The sequence below is a fragment of the Melospiza melodia genome, unplaced genomic scaffold (genome assembly GCF_035770615.1).
Source record: "Melospiza melodia melodia isolate bMelMel2 unplaced genomic scaffold, bMelMel2.pri scaffold_35, whole genome shotgun sequence".
Classification (NCBI taxonomy): domain Eukaryota; kingdom Metazoa; phylum Chordata; class Aves; order Passeriformes; family Passerellidae; genus Melospiza; species Melospiza melodia.
Genome location: NW_026948670.1, coordinates 5,940,449 through 5,953,066, shown reverse-complemented (window position 1 = coordinate 5,953,066; position 12,618 = coordinate 5,940,449). Strand labels below are relative to the sequence as shown.

At 53.0% G+C, this 12,618-nt stretch overlaps 1 protein-coding gene across 1 annotated transcript; it reads right to left on the bottom strand.

The window, feature by feature from the left end:
• Positions 1 to 9,046: 9,046 nt before the first annotated feature.
• LOC134434403 (olfactory receptor 14A16-like) lies at positions 9,047 to 9,982 on the bottom strand. The gene has a single exon (XM_063183064.1). The coding sequence runs from the start codon at positions 9,980 to 9,982 to the stop codon at positions 9,047 to 9,049; it is 936 nt and encodes a 311-aa protein (XP_063039134.1).
• Between the last annotated feature and the right edge of the window lie 2,636 nt (positions 9,983 to 12,618).

The following is a 12,618-nucleotide window of genomic DNA, read 5'->3' as shown; positions in this document are numbered from 1 at the left end:
AACTGACCTTGGCATGTTGGGGGTCTCTTCTTATTAGCTGCTGAAACACTGGGGCTCCATGCTTTCCTTCCTATGGAAAAGAACTGTCCTTCTTAGTCAGGCGCCCATGCCCAGAATTGGGATTTCCACCTCCAACATTGCCTGTTGTGAAAGACTGGAGGAGATTTTTGGCTGGAAAAATTTTGTATGTTGGGAAGGAAAGAGAAGGTCCAGCCTTGCACTGCCCTGTAACCCCAGCCCTGCCCTGCCCTGGAATCCCAATCCCCCCAGAGCCTCTATCCCAGCCCAGCAGTGTCTGCCAGTCCCTGGCACAGCACAGGCAATGCTCCACAGCCACCTCTGCAGCCCCAGCCCAGCTCCTGAGGGACCAAATGAGCCCAAGTTCCACCTGGGGGAAGGGCCCAGGAAGACCAAGGGGTATTGAAGGCTGACAACAAGGCAAGCACACATCTTGACCCTACCTCCTCTTGGAATTTCCATCTGAATACTGCTGGAATCCAGGAGTTGGTAGTTCTGTGTGTTTGTTTGTGTGTATGCTTCTCTGTATCTTTTTTGTCTGTCTCTCTTTGTGTGTCTACTTCTCGTATATATGTCCTCTTCCAAATTTTGAGTGACTTAAAATTGAACAGGCTTAGAGCTTATGAAGTTGAATAGCACAAGGTAATGCATTGAGTTGTGTTTTTTGTTGATTTAATGTCATATTAAATATTTGCAAAAGTTTCTCTGATTTTCAAAAGTTGACAATAAAGGTTGTTTTGCTCTTTTGAACTTTTTAGAGTCTCTTGTTGCTATTTCTTCAGCACATAAAACTCAGAGGACACAAACAATTTGAGTTTCCTTTTAAATGTCTCCTTGAAAGAGTTTTTTGGGGGATGGGAGTCAGGGCTTGTCTGTCCTGCTTGGCACAGCCCAGGCAGGGCTTTCCCAGCCACATTCCACACTCCAGTTCCCAGCTGGAGCCGCTGGTGCCTCTGAGTTGTGCTGCCCCAGCCCCAGGGACGCTCTCCTTGTCTGCCCATTCCCCCACGGTCTCTGGGCAGGGATGGCCTCAGTGGGGGCTGCTGACATCCTCAGCACCTTGGAGGCTGCTGCTGAATTTTCCTGCTGCAGAGGCTTGTTCAGCCTTCAGCTCTTCAGTTCAGGAATTCAGTGTCCCAGGACTCATTAACATTGAGAACACCTCAACAAGCCAAGCCTTTGGGAACAATTTGATTTCAGTTTCCAAATAATTTGTAGTTAAGTAAATCTCAGTAGTGTATTCAAAGTGAACACATGATATTTAAAAAGACAGTGAGAAAATACTTTTTAGGTCCTGGTAATTTTGTTTTGCTGTTAATTCATTGATGTGTGCAATCTCCAATTGACACTGAATCCAAGTACCTCCTCATGCAGTTGGAATAGATATGAAAATCAAGACCCTTCATGGCTGACAATCAATCAGACTCTGTCCCTACACCCACCCCACCATTTCCCCCATCCAAGCCCTGGCACTCAGAGCAGCCTTGTGCAAATCTGAGCTCCCTCCAGCCCAGGCTGCACCTGCAGCTTTCAGCTCCTTGGCTCCAACTCCCACCTGCTTTCCTTGGAGACAGAGCTGCCTGAGACACAGAGGGATGTTCATTTCTTGTCAGTCAACAAAGCCAAGGGAAGGCACAGCTCCATCAAATGCAAAAGTCATTCCTCTGCTGGATATTAAATCCACTTTCCACAGCAGACAGTCTCAGAGCAATGGAAAACACCTTCTGTGCCCATCAGAGATCCCAAATTCCCCCCAAACCCTCCCTGCCCTGATTTTGCCCAGATTTGCTCTTTGCACACGAGTCACAGGCTGAAGTCAGGAGCTCCCTCTATGCCCAGTGGGAGGAAAAGAGAGAAAGGGGATGAAGAGCTCTCCTGTGCAGAGCCAAAGTCCAAGCACCCCTGCAGTGGGAACAACTACTCATCAGGTTTGTGTCCTTTGGGTTCAGGGACTGGTGACACTCAGAGGCACAGAAACATTTCTTGCCTACAAACACAACAGGAATATTTGAACAGTTTAATAACCATCACAGCTCTTCCCTCGGTTTTCTGTCGTGTCCCAGCAGCATTTCATATGTCCACCAGCCCAAAGGGATTTCTATACAGAAACAGTTCAAGACAAAGACATAAAAAAGGTAAATTTGAGATAGATATAACCAGAACGACATATTTAATTCATATTTATTTGAACTTCTTAAAGATTTGGCCACTCCTTGAGATTCAAAGCATGAAACCAGTCAGCTGAGAGGCACTTGAATGGCCAGAGAGCATATGGAAGAAGAAATGTGAGAGCAGCAGGAAGGACATGGATCCAGCTGGTCTAGTGAAGAGATGTAGTCAAACATGGCTATTTCAACAGGAGAGGTAGAAACACCGGATGGAAAAGGGAGATTAAATAATAGAATGAGTATTGGTTATACAAGTAGAGTGGGAACAACTGTTTCTGGTGGGAAAAAATTGCTATTTCTTAAAAGTACTCAAATGACCCACATAATAAAGATTCGGTTGTATATTATCAGATAAACACGTATTAAAACCTGTGCCCCTATCCAGGCTGACATCAGTTGTGTGCCCATGAACAGGCAGTTCCACTTGTGCCCTGAGGTGCCCAGCTGGGATTGGATCTCTCTGAGTGCACCTGAGGGAGAGCAGAGCACCTTGTAAGCTGCAGGTCCCTGACAGCCCCGCAGGGCTCCTGTCCCCTCAACATCTGCTCTGCTCCAGTCTGAAACAGGGCCCAGCATGGTACTGGGATCATCAGAGAGCTGAGGTGTGTGCTGGAATTCAATGCCCTCCCCATCCTGCAGCAGCCCTGCATTTCCCTCCTGCAGCCTTGGACTCCAGCACAGCCATGGAGGCTCTTTGGGCTCTGGACTGTTCCTGCAGCCCCCAAGGGCAGCTGAGCTCTGCCTTTGGCACAGTCAGGCCTGGCCAGTGCAGGTGATGCTCAGCAATTGCTTGTGTGTGCCTGGCCTTGCTGTCAGCCCTGGCAGCGACTGCGTGGCCCCTTTGTGGCCCTGTGCTGGCCCAGCCATGGTGGCCCAGTCCCTGTGCAGGCCCAGCCCAGGCCAGGAGCATTGCGGCTGGGAATGGCCCCTGTGCCGTGGGGCCCACAGCAGCCTTGGGGCTCTGTGCCCCATGGCCTCCCTGCTGGGCAGCCTCTGCCAGCACCTGCAGAGCCCCTGGCCCCTCTGGGGCTGCACAGACAGCCCTGCCCCGGGCTCTGCTGGCCTCTGGGCCAGCAGAGAGGCAGCCAGGGCTGGCCATGGCCGGGAACAGGCCCTGAGCCCTGCAGGAGGATGGAGCTGGGCCACAGCCAAACTCAGCCCAGGCCAAAGCTGGGCTCAGCAGCCAGGGCTGCCAAGGGCTGGGCACAGAGGCTGGCACTGACAAATGTCCTGGGCGCTCTCCCTGCTCTGTCCATGCCACCCAGGGCACAGAACAACCTTCTCTCTGGGCCACTTGCCTGTTTGCAATGCCTTGCACAGGCGCTGGCCCTGCCCCACAAGGCCTGGCCTGAGTCCTGCCCCTGCACACTCAGCCAGGCTGAGATGGACACTGATGGTTTCTGGGCCAGGCTCTCTGAGCCCAGCCCAGCTCCCTGAAAGCTCTGCCAGCTGCCCTGAGCTCTGGGCAGCACCGAGGGCCTCTCCCCAGCCCAGCCCAGCCGGCTCTGGCCCCACAGCTCTGCTCAGGCCAGGCTGCTCTGGGCACTGCCCCACGGCCTCAGCCCCTGGCAAGGGCACAGCAGCAGCTGCAGCTGCCACAGGACTCAGCCCCAGCCATGGGGGAAGGTGCTTGGCCAAGGCCAAAAGAGGCTCCCTGGCTGCCCTGCTCCTTTCTGCCTGAGGTGCTGAGAGGTCTGCAGCCCCTGCTGCCATCCCATCTGCCCAGGGCAGCACAAGAGTCCAGGCCTTGGGGCCCTCAAGAGCTGCTCCTGCTCCAGGCCCAGGGCCCATGCCAAAGCTGGGGCAGCCACAAAGCTGTGCCCATTTCTGTCCATTGCTGCTCGGATGGGGATGGATCCTCAGACACTTGGAGGTTGCTGATGAACTTTATTACTCCAGATGTCTCTTCTTTCTTCAGCTGTTTCGTTCAGGAATTCAATGGAAAAGGCTCAGAAACAATAGTTCAAAACAATCAAACAAGAAAAGCCAATGGGAATAATTGAAGCTTCAAATTCTTCTGTGATTAATTAGACAAATTTCAAAAGTGTATTCAAAGTGAATCTGCTATATTAAAAAAAAAAAAAAAGCAGAGGAAATTGTTTTGACAGTTATTCTTTCCTGTTCATAGACTGCTATCAGCAATATCCAGCTGATAGTGACCCCCAGTACTTTCTAATGCAGTCTGAACAGATATGAAGATAAAGACCTTTTATGGCTGACAATCAATAATACTTTGTCCCCACTCCCTCCCCATCATTTCCCTCATCCAACCCCTAGCCCTCCTATGGATCTGGAACGGTGTGGCCAGCAGGACCAGGGCAGTGATTCTTCCCCTGTGCTCAGCACTGGTTGGGCAGCACCTTGAGTGCTGTGTCCAGTTCTGGGCCCTCAATTTAGGAAGGACATGGAGGGGCTGGAGCGTGTCCAGAGAGAGCCAACAAGGCTGGTGAGGGGTCTGGAGCACAAGTGATGTGAGGAGCAGCTGTGGGAGCTGGGATTGTTTATCCTGGAGAAGAGGAGGCTCAGGGGAGACCTCATCACTCTATACAACCCCCACACAGGAGGGTGTAGCCAGGTGGGGGTCAGACTCTTTTCCCAGGGAACAGTGACAGGACAAGAGAACACAGCCTTCAGCTGCATGAGGGGATATTTAGGCTGGACATTAGGAAATATTCTCCTCACAAAGAGTGATTGGGCACTGGAATGGGCTGTCCAGAGAGATGTGTGAGTCACTGTCCCTGGAAGTGTTTAAGGAAAGACTGGATGTGGCACTGAGTGCCATAGTCTGGGTGATAGGGTGGTGTTGGGTCCCAGGTTGGACTTGATGCTCTCCAAGGTCTTTCCCAGTATGGTTGTTTCTCTGATGATTGTGACACTGCAGGACCCTGGGGAAGCAAGGGGCCATTGTGACACTGCGGGGCCTGGTGGCACTAAGAGGATCATGGTGACACTGTGTACGACATGGCAGCAAAGAGCCAAGAGGCCATTGTGACACTGTGGGGTTGGATGGAAGCAAGGAGTCCATAGTGACAGTCTGGGTCCTGGAGGAGCCACAGAGGCCACTGTGACCCTGCAGGGACTTGTGGAGCCAAGGGGCCATTGTGCCACTGCGGAACCAAGGAGACCCTTGGGAGAGCCTGGGGACAATGGAATCAATGGGCCATTGCTCCATTGCAAGGACTCTGGGAGCTGAGGGAACAATTGTGACACTGTGGCACCCCATGTGTGAGAGTCTGTCCCAATTTTCCCTCATCTGCCTCACGATCGTCCTTGAGAGACCACTGAAGAGAAGACCCCCCCCCCCCCCCGCCGTCTATATCTGGCTCTGAAGGAGAAAAGTCACACGCCACAGGCTCCGAGATCTGAAAGCTCAGTGTTAAGCGATTGTTTTCACAAGTGTGTTTGCTGTATGCTAAGAAGAGGGCACCATGCCCCGTTTGCAACAATAGCAGCTCTGGAAGCTGTCCCACCTCTCGGCCTGGCTGGACTTCTCCTGAGTTCCAGGTGGTCTCCCACCAAAGACCCTCACCTATTTTACAACCACCGTGACAGACAGACGGAGATGTGAGAAGCTTTTCCATCAAGGTCTGAGACATGAAACTCCTAAAAAGGCTCCTCTGCTCCTTCCAAGGACTGGGACTGAAACCCCCAGCCCGGGGGAGGAGTGTGGGGAGGCAAGCTGACCGAAGCGAGATGTTTGCCTGCAGATTGTGACCACTGGACCGAGAATACAATGGCTCTCATTTACTGCTGAGAACATATCTACCTGTTACATCTATCAAGATCATTTACTGCTGAGAACATGGACTACCTGTTACATCTGTTCCCCCCCCACAATTTTCAGTAATAAAAGCCTCTGAGTTAGGTAGAGCCTTTGAGATCTCCCCAGCATAGCAGGCGGACCCTCGGCTGGACTGGACCAAAGGACTTCGTCTCTGCATTGCTAGCTATATCCCCTCTCCTTCTCTCTCTCTCTTTCCTCTCTCTTTCTCTATCTTTTTCTCTCCCTTAATCCCTCTATTGCATTTTTGCTGTGGTTATTTCAATAAAACTGCATTTGATTTGATCATCACTGCAAACCCCCTTGTACCGTGTTGGTGTTTTGCACTCTGAAATCATTCCTACGAACCATCAGGTCATCTGTCCACTAGGACGGACCCTGACACCATGGAACCAAGGGTCCCTGGAGACACTGCAGGATCTTGTGTCACCAGGGCTCCATTGTGACACTGCAGCACCAAGGAATTAATTGTGGCACTCTGAGGCCTCAGGGAACCAACAGACCACTGTGACCCTGCAGGGCCTTTAAGAACGATGCAGAGCATTGTGACAGAGCAGGACCTGGTGTCAGGATGGGGCCATTATGACACTGCAGGGCCCCATGGAACCAAGGGTCCAGGGCTGCTCCTCAGGGACTCCTGAAATGAAGGAAACATGTTTGACCTCATGGTGGCCCTTGGGACCAAGAGGCCATTGTGACACTGGGTAAGCAAGGAGAGCATTTCTGCACTGACAGACCTCATGGAACCAATGATCCATTATAACACTGCAGGGCCCAAGGATCCAAGGGACTCTGTGACACCGAAGGGGCCCCATGGAACGAAAGGGACATTGTGATACTGAGAGGTCTCATGGAATCATGAAGACCATTGCGACACTCTGGGGCCTCATGGAACCCTCGTGATACCAAGTTGGCTGGGAGTTTTGATCTGCTGGATGGTAGGAGGGCTCTGCACAGGGCCCTGGACAGGATGGATCCAGGGCCCAAATCCAACAAGATGAGGTTTAACAAGTCCAAATGCCAGGTTCTGCACTTTGGCCACAACAACCCCTGCATCACTACAGGGTGGGGACAGAGTGGCTGGACAGCAGCCAGGCAGAAAGGGACCTGCAGGGACTGATGGACAGCAGGCTGGACAGGAGCCAGCAGAGTGCCCCGGTGGGCAAGAAGGGCCAATGGCTCCTGGCCTGGATCAGGAATGGTGTGGCCAGCAGGAGCAGGGCAGGGATTCTTCCCCTGGGCTCAGCACTGGTTGGGCAGTGCTGTGTCCAGTTCTGGGACTCCCAATTCAGGAAGGACATGGAGGGGCTGGAGCACATCAAGAGAAGGGAAAAAAGGCTGAGGAGTGGTCTGGAACATAAGTGGTGTGAGGAGTGGCTGAGAGAGCTGGGGTGGTTTATCGTGGAGAAGGGGAGGCTCAGGGGAGACAAGGCAGTCTCCGGGCACAGGTTGGACTTGATGATCCCCAAAGCCTTTTCCAGCCTTGCTGATTCTGGGATTCTCTTAAACCACCCTTGCAGCAGTTGCAGGAGGAGCCCTGGGCCTCCTCTTCAGAAGCTCCAGCAGCCCAGGTCCCTCAGCTTCTCTTGGCAGCCCCAAAGCCCATCCTATCAGTCCTGCAGAGCCTCTGCAGCTCCTCCTCACTGCCCAGAACAGGGAGCCCCAGAGCCAGATTGAGCAGCCCAGATGTGCACCCCTGGCCTGGGGTGCCTCTGGCAAGGGAGCAGCACCAGGCACTGCAGGAGCCTGCAGACAATTCCTGCAGCACTTGTAGGGTGATCCTGGTCCCCAAGGGATGTTTCCATGGTGCCAAGTCAGGAACTGCAATGGGGAGTGGGGCCAGAGAGGAAAGGGCAAACAGGGAGGGGCTGTTTGCAGGGCAGGGAACCGGGGAGGGAAATAGGAAGAAATATAAAGCAGGCAAAGAGTAGAGAAAGCAAAGGTGAAACCACGGAAATGCTCAGGGCAGTTTGGGGGTGGCTGCCAGGCAGCCCTGGCTCTGAGCAAACAGCATCTGCAGTGGGACAGGAAACTCCCAGCTGATGGAAACAAACTTTCTGGCTGACTGCAGAGGCCAGGACAAAGCTGAGTGGTTTCCCTGGTGTCCTCCAGCCCTTGCTGGCCCCAGGGGCTGATGGCATTTGTGCTCCCTCAGGTTCATGTCCCCACAACAACAGCATGGGGTGCTCCTGCCTGCTGTGTGCAATGCAAACAGGGGCTGCTGAGCCAGTGCTGCCGTGTCTGTGCCTGCAAGGATGGGGCACCTGTGTGAGCTGGGGGAGAGGCCAGGGCTGCAGAGGGGGGATGTTGTCGGCAGCTCCATGAGGACGCTCTGGGATGCTGCCCTGGGCCGTGCAGCGCACTGGGGATGGATCAGCCCCTGCTCTGCTGCTCCTTCCCGTCTGCCCCAGGGCCCTTGCAGAGCCCCAGCCATGCTGTTTGCCCCCAGCCTACCCATGGCCAGCCTGGTGCTGCTCACGGGGCTTTTCTGTGCTGAGCATTGGCCTGGGCATGTTCTTGAGAGAGCCTGGGCAAGGAGCCTGGAGCCCCCAGGCCCTGGCCAGAGGCGTCAGCGCTGCCCCAGCAGTGCCCATGGCCTGTTCCTGCTGCAGCCCTGGCACTGCCACCCCCAGCGCTGTGCCCGGCTCCGAGAGCACTCAGGCCCTGCAGCAACACCAGGGCCACCAGGGCAGCGGGGCAGGGCCATGGCAGCAGCACGGGCAACACCAAGTGCTGCTGCTGCTGGGCACAGCTGCTCGGCCAGCACTGATCTGCCCCCAGCTCTGCACATAGACATTGCTTCTGCAGCTCCAGAGAACACAACAAAAGGGCGTCTCTGCAGAAAGCTTTGCTTGGAGATTGTTTAGATCCTTTAAAGCCACTGAGAATGCAGCCCCTCATTGACACAGTCTATGGGCACAGGGAAGGTGGAGACAAACAAAATGAGAGATGGCACAAAGAATGACATTTCTTTGTGGACAATATAATAAAACTAATATAAAGGAAAAAAAAAAGCCTGTATCAAGCCATCAATAACATTACTTTTATTTCACGTCATTTGTAGAATTTGGCCAGCCGTTTAATGTCTCTGAAACCATCCAGTCATCAGTCTTCTCACTGCAGCCTTGAGCTCCTGGTTCCTCAGGCTGTAGATGAGGGGGTTCAGGGCTGGAGGCACCACTGAGTACAGAACTGACAGGGCCAGATCCAGGGATGGGGAGGACATGGAGGAGGGCTTCAGGTAGGCAAATATGGCTGTGCTGATGAACACAGACACCACAGCAAGGTGAGGGAGGCAGGTGGAAAAGGCTTTGTGCCGTCCCTGCTCAGAGGGGATCCTCAGCACAGCCCTGAAGATCTGCACATAGGAGAAAACAATGAACACAAAACAGCAAAGTGCTAAACAGCAAGTAACAACAAGATAACCAAGTTCCCTGTGGGAGTTAGTGTGTGAGCAGGAGACCTTGAGGATTGGGGGCACGTCACAGAAGAACTGGTCCAGGGCATTGCCATGGCACAGGGGCAGGGAAAATGTATTGGCTGTGTGCAGCAGAGCATTGAGAAAGGCACTGGCCCAGGCAGCTGCTGCCATGTGGGCACAAGCTCTGCTGCCCAGGAGGGTCCCGTAGTGCAGGGGTTTGCAGATGGACATATAGCGGTCATAGCACATGATGGTCAGGAGGAAATACTCTGCTGAGATGAAGAACACAAAGAAAAAGAGCTGTGCAGCACATCCTGAGTAGGAGATGTTCCTGGTGTCCCAGAGGGAATTGTGCATGGCTTTGGGGACAGTGGTGCAGATGGAGCCCAGGTCAGTGAGGGCCAGGTTGAGCAGGAAGAAGAACATGGGTGTGTGCAGGTGGTGGCCGCAGGCTACGGCGCTGATGATGAGGCCGTTGCCCAGGAGGGCAGCCAGGGAGATGCCCAGCAAGAGGCAGAAGTGCAGGAGCTGCAGCTGCCGCGTGTCTGCCAATGCCAGCAGGAGGAAGTGGCTGATGGAGCTGCTGTTGGACATTTGCTGTGCCTTGGCATTTGGATCTGTGAAAAAAGTAATCATGGAATATTTTTGCTTGGAGAGGACCTTAAATATCCCAGCACAGCTTGGGGGCACATTCCACACACTCCCTACCCAGGGCTCTACTGCCTGGAGCTGTCCCTGCCAGCAGCTGCTTCCCTGTGCCCAGGGCTGGGCCCTGCCAGTGCTGCCAGAACTCAGCCCAATCCTGGGGGCTCATCTCTGCCCTGCAGACCCCTCCCAGCTCTGGCACTGTCCAGGGGCAGCTCTGGACCTGCAGGCTCTGATGGCAACGTCAAAGCAACCCTGAGGAGGCTGGATAAACAAGACAAGATGCAGCTTCTAAGGGGCCCTGTGCTGATTTCTGTCACTGCCTGGTTTAGCAACATCTGAGAAATATTTTTTTTTCTCATCCTGGACTGCCAGATGAATATCTGTTTGCAATTTCCCATCAAGACAACCCAGAGCAGTACTTTAAAAAAGCAGGATTTTCCCTTTTATGCAGTCCCTGCCTTGCTCTGCTCCCTGCATAATCTACTTGGAAATGTTCTGCAGTTAAGTGTTATGCTGGGAGCAGTCCTGAACAATGCAGCATCCTCACGACACCATTAGAGCCCTCCCAAGCCTTACCAGCTGTCTCTTTTCACCCAGATCTTGTCCCCCAGTGCTGGGAGCAGCTGCCAAGGCTGGCTGAGAGCTGTCCCTGGCAGGCAGCAGAGTCCCTGCCCCAGCACAGCACCCTGGGCTGCAGGACCCTGCTCTGCACGACAGCCCTGGGCACCCCTGGCTGCTCTGCACAAGAGACAATCAGAGAAGGTACTCACAGGGTCATTAGGCATTGGGATGTTCCAGCTTTAGGAGATGGCTCCAGGAGCTGCAGCTGCATTGTCCTGCAGCCAGAGGTTCCTGTGCCAAGAGCTGGCAGTGATTCTGCCCCAGGCACTTCTCAGCACCTTCCCAGCCCTGACTGATTGAAGCTCTCTGTGCCTCTGTTCTGTTCCTGCAGTGGCTGCAGGCAGTGCCTCAGCCCTGCTGGGCTGGCAGAAGAGCTTCTCATCAAGAGAAATGTGCTTTTGAAGCTTTGCTTGGTTACCAGGAGCTGCCTCTGTGCCAGGAGTCCAGCCCAGCTCAGCAGCACAGACACAGCACCAGGACTTTAATGAGCCTGTGGGGCTTTGTGCTCAGGCCCTGAACATCAGTCCCTGAGAGGGAGCTGAAGAAACCTCTCCAGAACTCCAAGGCAGAATCCAATTCCAAACTTTCTTGGACTTTTAATGGGTCCCAGAGAGGGACACGACTGAGAAAGTGTCCCCAGGCCCCAGGCAGAGCAGAGAACTGGAGGCAGTGATGACAGGTGGGGACATGGAGAAGCCAAGTCTTGGTGCCCTGGAGCACAGCAGCAGGGTCTGTGCCACCAAGGGCTGTGAGGAGACACCTTGTCCTGAGGCCCTGGGGCCTCCTGGCACAGCCCCAGCCAGGCTGGGACCTGTCAGCCCCTTGTCCTGCCCTCAGCATCCGCCCCTAGCCCACATCCCTGTGGCCTCAAGGATCTGCTGGAAGGAGTCGCTGGGGAGCCTTGGCCAGGAATGCCCCTGGGGCTCCTTAATGCTCCCTGCAATGACTGCAGGTTTTTCAAAGGACTTTGGGTTTGGCTTTTGCCTTGGAGTCTCTGAGAGGTTTTTGCAATCCTGGCCTGAAATTATCTGCTGTAATTAGTCCCTGAGGAGGCTTTGTCAGGAACAACATTCATTGTGGCTCATTAATGCTTCAAGGTACTTCAGTTGTTTGAAGGTACTTGGTGTTTCCCTTTTGATACAGACTCTGTGAGAGGTTTGTGCACTCAAGGCCCCAGTTATCTGCTTTAATGAATCCCTTTAGAGCTTTGTACTGACACTCAGTGGGGCTCATTAATGCCTTGAGATACTCAAGGTTTTTAAGATATTTATGTATTTTAGAATACTTTTAGGTACTTTTAAGAATTTTCCTTCCCACGCTGAGTCTCTGAGAGGTATTTGTGCTGTCCTGGTCTCCAATTCTCTCCTCCAAAGGGTCCATGAGGAGCTTGTGTTGGGTATCTTCCCCTTTCTGTTTTACAACCAAGATGGAACTGAAATAATTTTGTAAGACTTTCTAAAAGCATCCAAACAAGCATAGGACAATTAACAATAAAGCAACAATCAGTAAGAAAATTAATAGTCCTGTTTTAGCAAGACATCATCCAATCCTTTAGTCCCTTGGATTGGAAGAGTTTATTGACCCAGTCTTTGTTTTCTACTTAAAGCTTCTTGAACCCTTCCTTCAGTACCTGAATGCTCTTGTGGATTGACTCGCTGTGGATGGAGAGGTTCATGCAACACATGCCCTCAGAGTCTATACGGCCATGCCCCATGTGCCCACAGTAAAAACTCTGTCACTGTTCTGCAAGGTGGCCTGTCTGATGGTCTCTATGTCTGAGAGCAGGCCACTCAATATGAGGGAGGCAGCATTGTTTTGCTTACTTAACAGGCACCCAAGATGGTCTAATTGTCCTAAAGCTTTAGCTGCAGCCACCCAAGGTAGTCCATATTGAGGGTGCTACCATCCGATACCTGGATTAAAGCTTGCAAAGCCATCTCTTTGATATCATCCAACACTTC

What these genes read in the sequence shown, in the direction of transcription:
- LOC134434403 (XM_063183064.1), bottom strand. Translation starts at nt 9,982, where the DNA reads ATGTCCAACAGCAGCTCCATCAGCCACTTCCTCCTGCTGGCATTGGCA.